This window comes from Carcharhinus amblyrhynchos, chromosome 15 (assembly GCF_965287045.1).
Source record: "Carcharhinus amblyrhynchos chromosome 15, sCarAmb.v2.hapA, whole genome shotgun sequence".
Taxonomy (NCBI): Eukaryota; Metazoa; Chordata; class Chondrichthyes; order Carcharhiniformes; family Carcharhinidae; genus Carcharhinus; species Carcharhinus amblyrhynchos.
In genome coordinates, this window is record NC_137338.1 from 19,425,345 (window position 1) to 19,445,579 (window position 20,235).

Below are 20,235 nucleotides of genomic sequence, written 5' to 3' on the forward strand. Positions count from 1 at the left end.
TCCCCTCTCCCCACAGTTTGGTATCATCTCCAAATTTTGATACTGTTACAGTCAGTGCAAGAGATTAACATGAATTATAGGAGTCCCAATATTGACCCTTGTGAAATACCACATTCAACTTTCCTTCAATCTAAATATATACTGTTACCTCTATTTTCTCATCTCTTTAAGCAAATTGAAATCTATCCAGCTATTTGTTCCTTGGCTCCATGTGCCATTGCCCTGACATGAGCATCCTGTCTGTCACCTACCAAAGACCATTTTTACTGGGTCGCTCTCCATTTAAGTCATGCAGTCAGAATTCATTAGCCTGGAAACACAATGACAGAATCTTTACAGTGCAGAAACAAGCCACTTGACCCATCAAGTCTGCACTAGCTCTCTAAAAGAGCATTCTGTCTAGTGTTATTTCTCTGCCTTATCCCCACAACATTGCACATTCTCTCTTTTCAGATAGCAATCCAATCCCTTTTTGACTGAACCCCTCAGGAAATTTGTTCCAGACTTCAAGCACCTCCCAGGTGAAAATAATATTTTCTCACATTTTACCAATTCTTTTGAATCTGTGCCATTTTGTTCTGGATGCTCTCGAGTGGGAACACTTCCTCACAATTTACCTTGTCCATAACTCTGAGGATTTTAAATACCCCTATCAACTTTCCTTTCAACCTTCTTTTCTCTAAGGAAAACAGTCCCAAACCTTACAATCTATTCTCATAGCTACAGTTCTTTAGCTCTGAAATCACTCTTGTGAATCTTCTCTGTACTCTCACCCATGCCTTCATAGCTTTCCTCAAGGATGGCACCCAGAGCTGTATGCCGTGTCTTAAACAAGTCCAACATGACCTCCTTATTCTTTTCCTTAATGCCCTAAGCCCAAGATGATGCAATACATTATTAACTGTCTTTTCAACATGCTGTTTCCTGCCACTCAGCCAATTTCTCATCCAAGTGCCTATTTTCCCTTTAATTCCATGAATTAAAATTGTGCTCCCAAATCTGTTGTGTGGCACTGTATCAAGTGTCTTTCGAAAATCCACATACACCACATTAACAACATTGCCCACATCAACAGCGTTGCTCTTATCAAACCTTCTCTGTTACTTCAAAATTATCTTTCACTTGTTTAAGTAACAATTGACTTTGTCCCGAAACAGAGTTTCAAAGTTTATTTATTAGTCACAGATAGGCATACATTCACACAAATGAAGTTACTGTGAAAATTCCTAATTGCTACACTCCGGCACCTGTTCAGGTACACTGAGGGAGAACTTAGCATGGCCAATTCACCTAATCTGCACATCTTTGGACTGTGGGAGGAAACCCACACAGACACAGGGAGAATGTACAAACTCCACACAAACAGCGACCCAAACCAAGAATCGAACCTGGGTCCCTGATGCTGTGAGACAGCCGTGCTAACCACAGTGCCACTTCAGAGTTTCCCTTACCAATGAAGTCAAACAGACTAGTCTGCAGTTGCCAGCCTCTTTTCATGCTCTTTCCTTGCTTTTCTCATTAGTTTTTTTGCCTTCCCTCTGGTCTTTCCTATTCAGCTTGATTCTGCATTGCATTTTCTGCCTGACATCTGTTGTAGCATCACTTCGTTCTAATTACTTAGGGCAATCTGGATGTATTTGTCCTACTTTGCCCCTTCAAGGGAATATAACTTGACACTGCTGCAATACTTTTTCTTTGAAGGTGGCCCACTGTTTAGTCTTTTCTGCCAACATCTGATTCTAACACACTTGACTCTGACGCATTCTCATTTTATCAAAGTTGGATTTCTCTCAATTAATTATCCCTTTTTGGGATTGTTCCTTATTTTTTTTCCATGGTTAACGTAAACCTTATACAATAGTCACTATCCCCTAAATGTTCTCTTGCTGATATTTGACCCACTTGGGCCATCTCATTCCCCAGAACCAGGTTCAATGGTGCAAGTCTTCTCATTGGTCCAGAAACATGCTGCTGCAGAAAATTATCCTGAACACATTCCAGGAACTCTCAGCCCTCTCATCTCTTTGCATTATCCCTAGCCATCTATATCAGTTTCCCTCCCCCCCCCCACCAACTTTCTTTTCTAAACACTATGTATCTTGGAATACCTAATGCCCAGTCTGATTCAATTTATTATTGTCACGTGTATTTGTATACAGTGAAAAGCATTGTTTCTTGCATGATTTACAGACAAAGCGTACCCTTCACAGTGAAGGAAACAAGAGAGTGCAGAATGTAGTGTTACAATCATAGCTAGACTATAGAGAAAAATCAACTTAGTGCAAGGTAGGTTCATTCAAATGCCTGAAAGCAGCAGGGAAGAAGCTGTTTTTGAGTCAGTTGCTACGTGACCACAGACTTTTGTATTTTTTTCCCCAATGGAAGATGAGGAGACTACATCCAGGGTGTGCAGGGTCTGTAATTATGCTGGCTGCTTTTCTGAGGCAGCGGGAAGTACGGACAGAGACAATGGATGGGAGACTGATTTGATTGATGGATTGGGCTACATTCATGACCTTTTGTAGTTTCTTGCAGTTTTGGGCAGACCAGGAGCCATACCAAACTGTGATACAGATAGAAATAATGCTTTCCAAGGTGTATCTATAAAAGTTGGTGAGTCGTAGCTGACATGCCAAATTTCCTTAGTCTTCTGAGAAAGTAGAGGCATTGGTGGGCTTTCTTAACTATAGTGTTGTTGGTGAGCTGAACACTAAACATGAACCTCTCGACCATCTCCATTTCGTCCCCATTAATGTCCTGACCTTCTACAAGTTAACTCTCTGTTACAGCAATAATAATCATAATTCCATTTGTCATCCTCTCCATTTTGAATTTCTCCTTGGGCTCCCACCCCCCAATCTAGTTTAAACTGTCTTCAACAGCACTAGCAAACCTGTGAAGATGTCAGTCCCAGTCCTGCTAAGATGCAACAAGTCTTTCTTGTACAGGTCCCACCTGCCTTAAGACCAGTCCCAATGCCTCAGAAATCCAAAGCCCTCCCTCCACTTCTTTTCTCCAGCCCCATGTTGAATTGCACTGTCGCACTTATGCTCACCAGTGAGAGGTGCCAGAAATAATCCCAAGATCACCATTCTTTAGATTTTACTTTTCAATTTCCTTCCCAATTCCCTACACTATGCTTTCAGCACCTCACTCCTTTTCCTACCTACGTCACTGGCCCCAATGTGGATCACAATCTTGGGCTGTTCACCCTCCCCCAAAAGAATATCCTGCAACTGTTTTACGACACCCTTGACGCTGGCACAAGGGAGGGAGCATTCCATCCTGAAATCACTGACTGCAGAAACACTTGTCTGCTTCCCTAACTAAGAAATCCTCTACCACTATAACAACTCTACTCTTCCTCCTCCCCTCCTATGCTGCTAAAGCTACCCTATGTGCCACAAACTTGGCTCTTACTACAGTTCTCTGAGGAACCAACTCATTCCCCGCTATCTAAAATGGTAAACTAACAAGAGAGTAAGATAGCCTCAGAGATTCCTCCGTTATGCCTGTTTCCCATAGAATCTCTGGTGGTCACCCTTCCTGCTATCTGTATACTTCCTTGCTACGGTGTGACATCTCTAAATATGTTATCCATGCAGGCCTTAGTCTTGCAGATGCACCAAAATGACTCCAGCCGCCACTTTGGTTCCGCAACCTAGAGCTCAGGTTTCTGCATCCAACAAACAGATTTCCTCAAAAAAAAAATCAATGTTTGCACTGAACATTCACAGCTTCAAAATAAAATGCACAGGTGGTTCTAAGACAATTTAAACATACAAAATCAAAGAGATAACATTCTGGTACAAATAAAGCTGTAGGGCCATTCATTCAAACATACATCAATTGTTTTAGATCACCGGGTTATTTGCAACTACAGTATTTTATAAAGTCCTGGGTTCTTTCTACCTTTTACACTTTGAGTAGCGCAACTTTGAGTAGGGCTGCTACGTTCATTCTGAAACGACAATTCCTGGATGGGACTTGAACCTGGAATATGGCTGCTGTCCTGGAGCTTCTCCATCAGCTCCATTTGGTGAAGCCTTGTGACAAAGGAAAACAAAATTAGCCACCTAAAATCTTGATATCTTGAGCTTTGTAAATGGAGGAGGTATGTTCTAGTGAAAGGAAGTTACATTAAAACTTTATAAAATTTCTAGTTAAGCCGCAACCAGAATATTGCATCCAGTTCTTACACCAACTTTAGGAAGGGCGTGAGGATCTTTGAGGGTGCAGAACAGATTTACTAGAATGGTTCCAGGGACAGAGGATTTTGGTTACAAGGTTAGATTGAAAAAGTTGGGATTGTGCTCCTCGGAGCAAAGGAGTTTGAAGGGAGATTTGACAAAGGTCCACAGGATTAAGAGGTTCGGATAAGACAATGAAAAACTGCTCAAATGATATGATAATACAAGGACTAGAGGATACAGCTCTAAGGTTTTGGCAAGAGATGCAGGGGGAATGTGAGGAGGAACTTTTCTTTAAAGGCAGTGAGCAGCAATGGTCTGGAACCATGATTGTAAAGGGATATCGGGTGGGCACTTGAAGAAAATAGTGTTGCAGAGATCATGGTGGGGAGTGAAACTGACTGGTTTACTTCTTTGTAACAGTAGACTTGAACTGAATGAGTTATTTATAACACAAAAGAATGCCAATGAAAAGCAAGCCAAATTATTTTTATTCAGAATACTAAAATTGCATTAATTTAATATTCAGTGCAATCTCAATAGATTGCATTTGAGAGGAGCAGAAGATGCGTCAACAATTTGATAAAAAATGGACCTTAATTAAATTCATTTTAGATATCTTAGTTTTCATGAACTATCTGTCCATGTCATTCAGTTGCACAGCATGTCAAGGAATATTCTTAGTCTTGCAGATGCACCAAAATGACTCCAGCCGCCACTTTGGTTCCGCAACCTAGAGCTCTAAACCATCTAAACTTTAGAAATGTTTAAACAGCACTGCAGTTACTTGCATTTTCATATTTGTAAGATTCCGACCAGTTAATGTGCTGTAGAAATATTTTCATAGTAAGACCATGCCCGCCAATGTTACCTCAGTATACATCTAGAAAATAAATTAGGGTGAACAAAACTTCCCTTTATTTTGTCCCTAGTCATTGGGATAGACCAGCAACAATGATTGAGATACACAACAACTTGAGTTAATATCACACCCTTAATAAAGTCCCCCCAAAGCACTTAACATAGGGTGGAAACAAAACATAAGGCAAAAACAAATGCGAACTATCGATGGGAAAGAGTTCATGGATGCATTACACAAAGAGGAAAGTTTTAAGGATATTCGCTAAGGGACAGAAATTTTGCAACATTTTTAAGGGAACATTTGGAGGCTAAGCTGGGAGTAGGTTCTGTCATTCAACATGAAGCAAGTTGGATGTGACAAACAGCAGATTAGCAATTAGGAGGAGAATGCAGAAAGATTATGTCATTAGCAGCCCTGAGCAACCATAAATTGCTGTGTGAGCACTCAATTATTGAAAGTTGCCCTCAACAGGGGATTTGTAGCACATGAGCAGGGTAAGCAACAGTGCAAATTTTCAAACAGATTGACAAATCCTCAAAAACTAGCAAAGTCTAAACAGAAAGCATTGATTTGACTATTTAATTCATTGTAAAATCATAAATGGAAGCAAGAGGAAAATAACGTTGGGATTAGGATAGAAGACAAAATAAAAATATAAAGAAAAATATTGCTTTTTTCAATGCCCAACAATATTTAAACTCTGAAGAATGAGACTCTGGACCTTTAAAATTAATTCTTCCATTGCAGAGAGGTTGTTGGGTGACAAGTAAGATTTAACACAGCACTAAAAATATGAACTCTTGAATACATCATCTTGAACATTTTTTTGAGTATGTATGGGCAAGTACCTCAACTTCACAGACTTGCGTGGATTTCAATGCTGCATTGATTGGTGAGATAGTGGAGCCAAGTCAAACAGGATGGCAACTTAGGGATTTATACATTTAACTGCGGAAGCTGCTGCCCGATTTACTCATTAGTAATGGGATGCATTGAATTCTGTTTATCTCCTTCTCAATGCTTCCTGCCACCCATTTCCAATTTCCCTTTCCTGATCCCCTCGCTCCTCCTACTTGTGATTTCCCTTTTCCAACCCCTTCATACCATCGTTTGCTTCTTCCCTCTGTCCTCTCAAACTCCTTCCTCTTCCAACCCCTTCATTCCCTCACACTCATCTCTTTTCTCCAGACCCACTTGTTCTCTCTGCCTCATTGCTCCCCTCTCCTGACTCCTTTACATCTTCACCCTCGTCACCTTTCTTGTTTGCTTCCAATCCCCATGCCACTCTTCCCTCGCTGCCTGTTTCCTGAGCCTTTGAACAAGGGAAGTGGTAAGTGGGAGGGGATAGGAAGAGGTGACAAGCAAAGTTATGTGATTCTTGGCTTATGTGCAATAATCACAAACGGAAGCAATGTGATTAGTTACAAACCATGCTAAAATGGAAATGTACTTTTAGAAAGCACATTACAAGGGGGATACCTGTGTATACGTTTGCACATGTATGTATATATGTGTGAGTGTGCCCGAATACATCGATGTCTGCATATATAGATATTATACATACACACAAAAAATCAATATGGCCACTATATAAAAAGTTTGTAAATTCAGTGTGGAAAAAAGCCCCCTTCTAACAAAATGAGAAAATGTAAAAGTCTTGTCATCCATTTTTTGTACATCAATTTAAGAAACATGTTAGGTACTTATTTTTACCTCTGTTTATTTAGAATTTTTTCTAGTTTAGCATCCTCTGCAGATTGCAACGCTGGAGTTGAAGTGAGAGGACAAACTGAGGCCAAATATTGGACCAGCTGAACATGCTGACCAGGTCGAAATGATCGGCCTTTCCCTTGACTGTAAAGCCACTCTGCTTTGAGGCTGAAACAAAACAAAAGATTCACAATGTTATACAGTACATGCGTTAGCTGTTGGCAGCACCAACAGTTTACCCATCCCTTTAAAAGGGGAATCCTGCTTAGCTCAATGAAAGGGCCATTGAAGCCCAAGCATCATAAATGACCAATGGGTGAAATGGCAATCAAGTCCACTCAGCCTTTTCAGTGAACTGATATAATTTTAATGGAATTGGAAATCATTTCAGCTTTGGTATAGAGCATATTGTTTCCCTCTTCTCGCATTTTACTGAGAGAGCAGCTTGTGGAACATCTTCATATGATACATGCTTGACTCATAGGAGGTCACAGATGGGCAAGGAAATTTCCTGCTGATTACCACATTCTGTCCCCCTCCCTGATGAATCAGTACTCCTCCAGGTTGAACTTCACTTGGAGGAAGCACTGAGTGAAGGATGTACTCTGGGTGGGGGAATTTAATGTCCCTCACCAAGAATGATTTGATATTTGATGGCTAACCGTACTTACTTGGTCCAAAAGGACATAGCGTTTAGGTAGCGTAAGGACGGATAAAGCTCCGGGGCCTGATGGTATTTATCCCAGGCTGCTTAGGGAGGTGAAAGATGAAATTGCTGGGCCTCTGGCGCAAATCTTTGTCTCTTCTTTGGACACAGGTGAGGTCCCAGGGGACTGGAGGGTAGCAAATGTGGTACCGCTGTTCAAAAAAGGTAGTAGGGATAACCCTGGAAATTATAGACCGGTGAGTTTGACATCGGTGGTAGGGAAATTAATGGAAAAAATACTTAGGGGTAGGATGTATGAGCATTTGGAGCGTTGCGATCTGATTAGGGATACGCAACATGGCTTTGTTAGAGGGAGGTCTTGCCTTACGAATCTGGTGGAATTCTTTGAGGAGGTGACAAAAACGGTTGACGATGGGAGAGCCGTTGATGTCATCTATATGGATTTCAGTAAGGCGTTTGACAAAGTCCCTCATGGTAGGCTGGTAGAAAAGGTTAAGGCGCATGGGATACGAGGCCAGGTAGCTAGGTGGATTGAGAACTGGCTGGGTAATAGGAGACAGAGGGTAGTTGTGGAGGGGACCTTGTCGGGCTGGAGGCCAGTGACCAGTGGTGTGCCGCAGGGCTCAGTACTGGGACCTCTCCTCTTTGTAGTCTACATAAATGACTTGGAAGAGAGTGTAGGTGGTGTGATCAGCAAGTTTGCTGATGACACCAAGATGGCAGGGTTGGCGGGTACGGAACTGGATTGTCAGGTGATACAACAGGATATAGATAGGTTGGTGCATTGGGCAGATAGGTGGCAGATGGAATTTAATCCTGACAAATGCGAGGTGATGCATTTTGGAAGGAATAATGCAGAGAGGAGCTATGTGATAAAAGGTAGACAGATTAGGAGTATAGACATACAGAGGGACCTGGGAGTGCAGGTTCACAAATCCATGAAGGTTGCGTCACAAGTGGAGAAGGTTGTTAGGAAGGCGTATGGAATGTTGGCCTTTATAGGAAGGGGTATAGAGTATAAAGGCTGCCGTCTTACGCTTCAGTTGTACAGAACGTTGGTTAGACCGCATTTGGAGTACTGCGTCCAGTTCTGGTCACCTTACTACCGGAAGGACGTGGAGTCTCTGGAAAGGGTGCAGAGGAGGTTTACCAGGATGTTGCCTGGCATGGAGGGGCTGGGTTACAAGGAAAGGTTAGAGAAACTGGGACTTTTCTCCTTGGAAAGACAGAGATTGAGGGGGGACATGATAGAGGTATATAAGATACTGAAGGGAATAGATAGAGTTAATAGTGAGAGGCTGCTCCCTAGACTGGGCACAAACACGAGAGGTCATGATTTAAGGGTGAGGGGGGAGAGGTATAATTTGGAAGTGACAGGAAGGTTCTCTATGCAGAGAGTTGTGGGGGTGTGGAACGCGCTACCGAGTAGGGTGGTGGAGGCAGGAACGTTGGACTCGTTTAAGGTTCAGTTAGATAGACACGAGTGAAACGAGGGTGGAGGGTTATGGTAGGGGCTATTAAATAAGGTTAGAACCTCGGGAGGCACCGGAAAAGCAGGCTTGTAAGATTAACGTTTTTGTCTTTTTATTCCGCAGGTGGAGGTCCACCTCGTGTCAAACGAGGGGCATGCACACGGTGGGTCGTGCGTGGGCTGCTCTTGGAGGTTCCGGGAGTGGCCTAGTACTTCGTGTTGGTGTGTGTGCTTGATCCTGGACCGGTAGACGGGCGCCGCAACAGCTCGGTGACTAGCACTGCTAGCTGTGCAGATACATGGATTTGGGCCTGTGTCTGTGGGAGTTTGCGCATTCTCCCTGTGGTTGCGTGGGTTTCCTCCGGGCGCTCCGGTTTCCTCCCACACCCCAAAGATGTGCTCTTAGGCTGATTGGTTTTACCAAATTGACACTATTCTCCCCTGAATCTGGCTAAGTTAGGGGTTCCATTCGTAGACATGCAGGGTAGAATAGGTGTAGGGTGATGCGGCGGCATGGGCTCGTTGGGCCGAAGGGCCTGTTTCCCGTGCTGGGTTGTTCTTTGTTCTTTGTGTTTGGCTGCTAGACTGGGATGGAGGCAACTAGTGAGGGAACCAATAAGAGGGAAAAGCATATTTGACCTCACCATCACCAACCTGCTTGCTGTGGATGCATCTGTCCAAGAGAGTACTGACTGTCCACCACACAGTCTTTGTGGAGACAAAATCCTATTTTCACAATGATACCATTCACTGTGTGGTGTGGCACTACCTCAGTGTTAAATGGGATAGACTTTAAACAGATCCAGCAGCTCAAAACTGGGCATCCATGAGGCGCTGTGGGCCATCAGCAGCAGCAGAATTGTACTCAGCCACAATCGGTAACTTCGTAGCCTGGCATGTTCCCCACTCTACCATTACCAGCAAGCCAGGGGATCAACACCGGTTCAATGTAAAGTGCAGGAGGGCATGCCAACAGCAACACCAGGCTTGCCTAAAAAACGAGGTGTCAGCTGGTGAAGCTATGTAACAGGACTACTTGAGTACCAAGCAGCAGAAGGCACATGTAACAGACAGAGCTAAATGACCACAATCTAAAATTGCTAAGTGATCACAACCTAAGAGCTAAATAAGGCTGAAGCATTCATAACAATCTTCAGCCAGAGGTGCCAAGTGGATGAACCATCTCAACCTCCTATGGGAGGTCCCTAGCATCACATATCATCAATACAATTCACTCCATGTGATATCTAGAAACAGCTGAAGACACTGGATACTGCAATAGCCATGACAATATTCCAGCAATAGTACTAAAGACTTGTGCTTCAGAACTTGCCGTGCCCCTAACCAAGCTGTTCCGGTACAGCTACAATGGCATCTATCTGGCATTGTGGAAAATTGCCCATGTATATCCTGTACCCAAGAAACAGGACAAATCCAACCCCACCAATTACTGCCTCATCAGCCTATCCTCAATCATCAATTAAGTGATAGAAAGGGTTATCAACAGCATTAGCAAGTAGCACTTATTCGGCAATAACCTACTCACCTATGTTCTGTTTGTGTTCAGCCAGGGTCACTCAGCTCCTAACCTCATTACAACCTTGGTTGAAACATGGACAAAAGAGCTGAATGCCAGAGGTGAGGCATCAAGGTAGCGTTTGACAGAGTATGGCATCAAGGAGCCCTAGCAAAAACTGGAGTCAATGGGAATTGGGGGAAAACCCTCTGTTGGTTGTAGTCATACAAGGCACAAAAATGGTTGTGGTGGTTGGGGGTCCTGCAGTGATGTCCTGGACAACCCTGCAGGAGTTCCTCAGAGAAGTATCCTAGACTCAAATAATCTTCAGCTGCTTCACCTATGACCTTTTTTCCATCATAACGTCAGAAGTGGGAATGTTTGCAAATAACTGCACAATATTCAGTATCACTCACAACTGCACAGATACTGAAGCAGTCAATGGCAAAATGCAGCAAGACCTGGGTAACTTCCAGGCTTGGGCTGACAAGTGGCAAGTAATATTTGCATCACACAAGTGCCAGCTAATGACCATCTCCAGAAGAGAAGATCTAACCATTGCTCTTTGACATTCAGTGGCATTACAACTGCTGAATTCTCAACATCCTGGGAGTTACCATTAACCAGAAACTGAACTGGACTAGCCATGTAAATACTGTGGCTACCACAACACACCAAAAGCTAGAAATCCTGTGGTGAGTAACTCTGTTCCTGACTCCCCAAAGCCTGTCCACCATCTTTAAGGCGCAAGTCAGGAGTGTAATTGTAATAATTGAGGGTGACTTGACGCTAAAGAACAAAAGGCTTCATTGCCAATGAATGAATAATTCTAATTGCAACAGGGGTCAGACAGAATAACTATGCAACTGTATATCATTCCTTTCTGGCTTTAACTGCCGATCCTCTCCTGACCTGCGATATAGGCCCTCATACTCGACTGGCTCAGCTTCCCACCTCAACAGAATATTGAGTCAGGCCATGAGGCCCTTACAGAACATCTCCCTAAAGGGGCCAAATTACCTCAATAATGGAAAACTCTCCACTTGCCTGGATGAGTACAGCTCAAATAACACTCAAACAGTATCCAAGACAAAGCAGCCTGCTTGATTGCTACCCTCCACAAACATTCAATCCCTCACTGCCTACAAACTGTGACAGCAATGAGTACCATCTACAAGATGCACTGCAAGAACTCACCAAGGTTCCTTAGACAGCACCTCCCAAACCCATGACCGCTACATCTAAAAGGACAAGAGCAGTATATACCTGGAAACACCACCGCCTAGAGGTTCCCCTCCAAGTCATTCATCATCCTGACTTGGAAATGTGTTGCCCTGCTTTCACGGTCACTGGGTCAAAATTCTAGAACTCCCTTCCAAGCAACACTGTTGGTATACCAACACCCCAGGGACTGCAGCAGTTCAAGGCGGCAGCTCAACACCACCTTCTCAAGGGCAATTAGGGATGGACAATGAATGCTGGTCTAGCAAATGTCCACATTCCGTAAAATGAATTAAAAAAAAACCAACATACTTTGAAAGACTGGAACATCAAGACATACGACAAAAAGATGATTGAACATTCACTACTTCTTTGAAGGGCCTCCATGTACAAAGTATTAAGCTGGTACTAAAACAAAACAATGACCCTGTGCTATAGTGATGCATAAAGCAGACAATAAAAACAGCATTGAGCAGGAAATATGTACATTTTGCAAGAACCTTCACCTTAAGTACTTATAGCTTCAAAGGCTCCCCACCACCATTTTCTCAGGGTAAATGAGCAATAAATTCTGGGCTTGTCAACGATACCTATATTACAAGAATGAAAACGATGTCCAGCAAATTTCTACCAGATAGACAGAAGATTAGGAACCTTTCAGTATTTAATGTTTATCCTCATCCGTTTGCCTGTATTATTCTGCAGCGCACTTCCTCTTTCTCCCAAGTACACGGAAAGAGGCACAAAACTCCAAGGGGCCATGCATTTGGTATGATCATACGTACTTTTCCTTTATTCTGATATAGGCATGCAGAGGATTCAGTATATCAAAACTCACAAAACCCTACACCAAACCAGATCGTTTGGCAAACTTGGTGTCATATCTGAACCCAAGTTAAGCTTCTGACCACGTATCTACATCATTAAGGCCACCTATTTCTACCTCCATAATGTCACCAGTCGTACCTTAACTCATTTGGTGCTAAAACTCATTTATGCCTTAAGACTTGACTATAACAATTCACTCCTCATGGGTCTTCCACAACCTATCCTTCATAAACCGGAGGTCATCCAAAATTCTGCTGCCCATGTACTTTCTGTGACCAAGTTCTTGGCGACCACTTTGGCTCCTAGCCAAGCAAATTGATTTTGAAATTCTTACCTTTGTTTCCAAATCTTTCCATGCTCTTGTCCCTCCCTATCTTTATAATCTCCTACAACCTCATTATTCTTCAGATATCTAATTCTGGTCTCTTACAGGTCCCTGTTTTTAATTGTTCCAACATTAGCAGACATGGTATGCCTCAGGGATCACAGCTGGGCCCACTATTATTTGTCATTTATATTAATGATTTGGATGAGAATATAGGGGGCATGGTTAGTAAGTTTGCCGATGACACAAAGACTGATGGCATAGTGGACAGCAAAGAAAGTTATAAGAACATAAGAAATAGGAGCAGGAGTAGGCCATCTAGCCCTTCGAGCCTGCCCCGCCATTCAATAAGATCATGGCTGATCTGTTGTGGCTCAGTTCCACTTTCCCGCCCTCTCCCCATAACCCTTAATCCCCTCTCTTATCAAGAACCCATCAACCCGCTTCTTAAAAATATTTAGCGAGGCAGCCTCCACCACTTCAACGGGCAGAGAATTCCAGAGATTCACCACCCTTTGAGTGAAGAAGTTCCTCCTCAACTCCGTTCTAAACCGCCTCCCCTTTATCCTTTATCTCCAATTGCAACGGGATCTTGATCAATTGGGCCAGTGGGCTGATGAATGGCAGATGGAGTTTAATTTAGACAAATGCGAGATGATGCATTTTGGTAGATTGAACCAAGACAGGACTTACTCAGTTAGTGGCAGGGCATTGAGGAGAGTTACAGAACAAAAGAGATCTAGGGGGTACATATTCATTGCTCCTTGAAAGTGGAGTCACAGATGGACAGAGTGAAGAAGAAGGCATTCAACATGCTTGATTTCAGTCAAACCATTGAATACAGGAGTTGGGACATCTTGTTAAAGCTGTACAAGACATTGGTAAGGCCACACTTGAAATACTGTGTGCAATTCTGGTCACCCTATTATAGGAAGGATATTATTAAACTAGAAAGAGTGTAGAAAAGATTTACTAGGATGCTACCAGGACTCGATGGATTGAGTTGTAAGGAGAGGCTGAATAGACTGGGACTTTTTCCCTCTGGAGCATAGGACACTGAGGCCTTATAGAGGTCTATAACTATAGACCTTATAGAGGTCTATAAAATAAATGAGGGGCATAGACAAAGTAGATAGTCAATACTTTTTCCCAAAGGTAGGCGAGTCTAAAATTAGAGGTCATAGGTTTAAGATGAGAGGGGACAGATACAAAAGGGTCCAGAGGGGCATTTTTTTCACATAGACGGTGATGAGTGTCTGGAACAAGTTGCCAGAGGTAGTAGTAGAGGTGGGTACAATTTTATCTTTCAGAAAGCATTTAGGTTGTTACATGGGTACAATGGGTATAGACGGATATGGGCCAAATGCGGGCAATTGGGATTAGCTTAGAGGTTTTCAAAAAAAAGGGCAGCATGGACAAGTTGGGCCAAAGGGCCTGTTTCCATGCTGTAAACCTCTATGACTCTATAACTTTCAGCTGCACAGACCCTTAACTCCAATTCCCTCTCTAAACCTTTCCATCTCTTTCCCTTAAGATACTTTTTAAAGTGTCTTAAAGTTTAATGCCAACACTACAATTAAGAGAGCCCACCAAAGCCTCTACTTTTTCAGAAGATTAAGGAAATTTGGATGTCAACAATGACCCTCACCAACTTTTACAGATGCACCATGGAAAAAATTCTTTCTGGTTGTAACGCAGCTTGGTATGGCTCCTGCTCTGCCCAAGACCGCAAGAAACTACAAAAGGTCATGAATATAGTCCAGTCCATCACACAAACCAGTCTCCCATCCATTAACTCTGTCTACATTTCCCGCTGCCTAGGCAAAGCGGCCAGCATAATTAAGGACCCCATGCACCCAGGACATTGTACCTTTCTCCGGATGGAAGAGACAATCTAAGGTCACATATCAACCAACTCAAGCACAGCTTCTTCCCTGCTGCTGTCAGACTTTTGAATGGACCTAACTTGCATTAAGTTGCTCTTTCTCTGCACTCTAACTATGACTGTAACACAACATTCTTTACTCTCTCCTTTCCTTCTCGATGAACGGTATGCTTTGTCTGTATAACGCAAGAAACAATAGTTTTCACTGTATACTAACACACATGCAAATAATAAATCAAATCAAAATTAAAACCTCTTTCTTTGAGCAAGCCACTGATCACCTGCCCTGATATCTCCTTTATGGCTAGGAGTCTAATTTTGCTTTGAAATCTGCAAAGCACATATTACCTCACCTCAAAATTTACCCTGTTTATTACCACAATAATCCATTGTGCTATAGATCCCCATAATAATTGTGTTTTGTGAGATTCAGAATAAATGAATGCAGGTACGAATTTTCAAAACTAAATCAACGCTGATCTCACACTACATTGCATTGTGTGCAAAATAGATTCCCCTTATAGATCGCCATATAAATTTGTCACTTTGGTTTCTATCAGATAAGTTATTAAATAATTTTTTTAAAGTCATATTAATGTAAAACAAAACTGATCCTTGGTCTCTTAGGTACTGGTTACTTCTTACAGCTTTCATCATGTGAAAGTTTGGAAGCTGTTACACTACAGATAAGCAGATCCTATCCTCAACCTCATTCCAGATTTGCAATTCCGGATCAAAGCAATCACGACTGAATCTTTAATCTTTTCTAAACTATGAATGCAGAGGCTAATTTCATCAACTCTATGCCATCCCAGCCAAGATTAGCTAACTCAGCATGGATTGGATATCAAGTCTGCAACCAACCTAACCTATAAGGCACATTAACTCACTGCTTTAGCGTGCTGAGCCAACTAGATTGGGGCATACGTTCAATAGTTTTGAAAGGTTTTTCAATCCTGTTTTAGTAAAATGTAGGGAAAGAAATGCCACCACATGGTTTAAGGACTTTTTTTCATCGGGTTAAAAAGAAGTTGTTGGGCAATGTCCATTTGAAATAGATAACATTGATCAACCAAAGTCCCTAAAAAGGGCGTGATGATCTATGGATTTAAATAACAAAGGAAAGCCAATAGTTTGAGATGTTTTAATCAGGAGCTGTACCTTTCCTATTTGGTCCTTACAATGGAGTGTACCAAAAAACAAACAATTGTCTCACATGCAGTAAGGAATTCACTGAATTTAACATTACTATATCTACACTTTGAATTGATAATATTGCAATAGAAAGTTTAAAGCATATAGAAAAACTATTTTACAAGTGTCAGAAGAAAACAGAATTGACAAATTAAAACAATAGCACAGTAATACAAAGTAGTCAAAGAATGAACAAATAAAATAAACCTTACATTTATAACACCTTTCATGCTTTCAGGATATTCAAAAGCATCGAACAGCCAATAAAGTTCTTTTGAAGTGCTGCTCCAATGTTGGCATTGTATCTAATTTGCACAGAATAAACCACTATAATAGAATGCGTGCAATTGGGATTATTGTTTAAAAAAAAGGGCGGCATGGACAAGTTGGGCCAACGGACCTGTTTCCATGCTCCAAACCTCTATGACTCAGTGACTAATAGTCTGTTTTGACAGTGCTGATTAAGGGATGAATTGGCGGTCAGGATAAAATAAAACACACTGTTCGTGAAAACAACAGCTTCAATTTATGTAATGCCTTTGATGTTATAAAATATCCCCAGGAGTTTCACAGCAGCATTATAAAACAAAGTATGACACCAAACCAAATAAAGAGACATTAGTTCAAATAATCAAACACTTGGTCAAAGAGGAAGCTTCTAAAGAGTGTCTTAAAGGAGGAATAGGAATAGAGAGATGAAAAATTGTGGAGAATATACTGCAGGGCCTAGAATGGTGGAGTAATTATAATTGAAAACACACAAGAGGCCAGAATTAGAAGAGCATACTGGAGTTCCCCTAAGGATTGTGGGGCTGGAAGAACTACAGTGATTGAGAGGGGCAAGGTCATGGAGGAATTTGAAAACAAAGATGAGAATTTTAATATCAACACACTGCTCGTCTAGGAACCAAGGTGATGAGTACAAGGGTGATAGGAGAATAAGATTTGGCATGAGTTAAGACGTAGGTTTGTACGTTGTTATGATTAAGTTTACAGAGAGTAGAATGTGGTAAACCAGCCAGAAGTGCATTGGAATAATTGAACATAGAAGTAGTAAAGTCATGGATGAGGCTTTCAACAGTAGAAGGTGCAAAGTTGAGTGATGTTAGTTTACATCATGGGCTGAAACTCTCAGTACAGGACATAATCACAAATGTTGGTCATTAGCTGTACAGTAATGTTTAGTAATTTGAGTGACTGTTATGTTATTTGGCACATTGTGAACAGTATACACTGGGGTCCAATTCAGTGATATCCAGGAAGCTGCAATGAATTATAGAAATCTGTTTTGAGCTTGTAGCTGAGTATACTAACTGATCCAGTTGGTAATTTCGAATCCCTTCATTGTGGTAGGGCAGCGGAATCAGGGATTGCAGAGAACTTGCATGACATGGAAGTTGAAAACTGAGTGCCCAGGACTTCCATTGGCGTAAAAGTGTAACCGGCTTGCTTTTATTTAAGTTGACAATTCTGATAAGGGGTACACACTCGACGTGTTATAAATTTAACAGATGTTGACTGACTTGTGCATTTCCAGCATTTTCTACTTTTGGTTCAGACAGTTAATATTTGCAGCTTTTTCCTTTTACTTATGGATGAATTTTAAGCAGCTCAAAATAAAGATCATCCGATATGAATCATCTTTTTCTTATTGAGTTCTCTGCCCAAAGGCAGATCCACCCACAGTAACATGACTTCCAATACAGTAGAACAAGGAAGCGGGTCCCAAATCTGATCAAGCCCAAATGGTGATTGAATTCTGTTCTGTTGGCACCCATGCATGTTGTAGCCTGGAACTATGGGTAGTGATGGCTCAGACTCCAATTTCTATCCATCACATGGCTCAACAGGAATCTCTCATCTTATCACCTGCAATTGGTGTATGTTAGAAGAATTTACAAGGTTATCGACCTGTTTGGCCTTGACCATCAAGTCCTGGGGGAGGACTTGAACCTGGAGCTTCTGGCTCAGAGGTTAGGACACCGCACACTGCCACAAGACCTTCACAATCTTGATGTAAATGGAGCGTACCAGAAATTTTAAAATGCACATTAGATGCATCTGTGTGGAGCACTGAATTTGTGTTTAAGTTTATTTATTAGTATCACAAGCAGGCTTACAGTAACTTCATTGTAATGTAAATGTAAAAATCCCCTAGTTGCCACACACCAGCTCCCATTTGGGTACATTGAGGGAGAATTTAGCATGGCCAATCCACCTAACCAGTACATCTTTCAGACTGCAGGAAGAAACCGGAGCACCCAGAGGAAACCCACGCAGATATGTGGAAAATGTGCAGACTCCACATCGACAATGACCCAAACTGGGAACTGAATCCAGGTCCCTGGCACTGTGAGGCAGCAGTGCTAACCATATCATAGTTCTTGATTTGAATCAAATCTAGATTGAAGCTGTCTTCAACATTGCAATACTGCTGAGTAAATGAGTTTGTTCTTTCGCAATTAAGTTTCCAACAAATGAGAGTTTATAACACCAACCTATTCTTAATTCAGCATTGACTAGTTATCAAAAACAGTTTATACAGGTATGGCTGGAGGTTGCTTTGACACTGGAGACCAGTAGCAAACCTTAAATGCTACATCCCATCATCTAAGTGACAAACTTATGAATATAATGATGCAAAATACTGGTATCAAAAGTAGAAAAACAACATTTCGTAAGCATAGCATTAATGTATAACAGATATTCAAGTGAAGAATTGACTTTAACCAGAACAACAAATGCCTTATAACTTTAGCATATAATTCTTTAATAAAAATCCACATTTACGTTTACCTCTCTTTCTGTGAGATTACATAACCATCTAGAATCCGCAGAGTTAGACACCAACTGACTATATATGGTCTGTAATCAAATCCAGGAAGGGAGGGTGTGGCCATCACACATGGATTGTTCATGATTGACAGTTGCTCCAACTCACGAAGAAATCCAAGATAAGAAACCTAATAGAAAACATCTTGTGTGATTCATGAAACAGTAAAGAAGAAAATTCTTTACAATATGATGTTCTGTTAGCAAGGAAAAAAGTTTGATTTTAGAATGAAAAATAACTAAATTGGTATTTGTACTTGTACAAATGTTACTGTACATAAATAATAATTGTTACATTTGCAAAATCAAACACAACATACCTCATTTAGATCTCTAATCTCATTCTCTGCTAGAGAGAGGATGTTTAAATCTGGTGGCAAGTGACTGGAAGCAGACCGGAGTGTGGTGATAGTATTTCCATGCAACAGCAGTATCTATTAAAAATATATTTACAAGTCATATTTCTCAACATAGCTCTACAATATTTTGCAAACCAAAATATAATCAGTTGGCTTAATTATAATGCCACTGCATCATACATAACTTTAAAAATAAAAATGTGGTAAAGGGTAAAAATGTTGAACATTTCTCTATAAAAACAATGGGCCAGGCGCACGATGAAGTAGCACTTCAAGTGCTAAGCTATGATGTGGTGAAATGTAGGATTGTGCCTTCATCTTCCACCAGTGACTTGAAGAGCAGGTGCATGAAAAAAACCATTGCAGAAAGAGCAAGGCAATCTGGCCAACAAATATATCTCGCTCCATCAGCACCAACAGCTTGTAGTTACATAGCATCTTTAATATAGAGAAAGGCTCACATAATATTAGGGGATTTAGATCTTAAAGGAATGTCTTAAAGAAAGGTTGAGATATTTACACAGGAACTTCATAACTTCGAAGCTTGGCAGTTCAAGACATAGCTGCTAACAGTGGAGCAATAAAAATTGGTGATGGACAAGAGGCCAAAATTGGAGTGGGAGTGCAAATCACTAGATTAGAGAGAGGAAAGGAAACCCTGTGGATCTTTGGCCATATTTATCACTCACCCTATATCTATTGGAATGCTGTGCACAAATTGGCTGTTATGTTTCCCCACATTACTAAAAAGTGGCTGTAAAATTCTTTGGGGCATGGCTGTGGGTCGTAAAAGGTACTATAAATGGAAGTTTGTTCTTTAGTATGGTTTAATTGCAGCCCATTTCATTTTCCATAAATGATGAGTGCAGAAGTGCATGCCAGGAGCAGTAACAGGAATATCTAAAAAAATGTCTCAATCTAGTAAAGCTGCAACATAGAATCACTTGCATGTCAAGCAGCATGCAATAAACAGGGCTAAGCAATAACACATGCACTGGATCAGCTTTGGGCTCTGCTGTCCAGCCATATCCAGTCCTAAATGGTGATGGACAATTAAACACATAATGAAAGGCAGAGGCGCCGCATGTGCGCAAAACTACTCAATGATGTGGAAAATTGCCCAGGTAGGTCCTATCCAGAAAGGGCAGGGCAAATTACCACCCCGTCAGTCCAGT

The 20,235-nt window shown here is 41.5% G+C and overlaps 1 protein-coding gene across 2 annotated transcripts in view; it reads right to left on the bottom strand.

The window, feature by feature from the left end:
- cep97 (centrosomal protein 97) overlaps window positions 1–20,235 on the bottom strand; it is a 91,019-nt gene that overhangs the window by 23,306 nt on the left and 47,478 nt on the right. For both annotated transcript variants that reach the window (XM_080203493.1, XM_080203492.1), the window contains 4 exons: window positions 19,022–19,135; window positions 18,666–18,832; window positions 6,766–6,930; window positions 3,913–4,046 (listed from right to left, as the gene is read on the bottom strand). In XM_080203493.1, coding sequence (XP_080059619.1) covers window positions 3,913–4,046; window positions 6,766–6,930; window positions 18,666–18,832; window positions 19,022–19,135 — 580 coding nt within the window. The remainder of the gene's footprint in view (window positions 1–3,912; window positions 4,047–6,765; window positions 6,931–18,665; window positions 18,833–19,021; window positions 19,136–20,235) is intronic.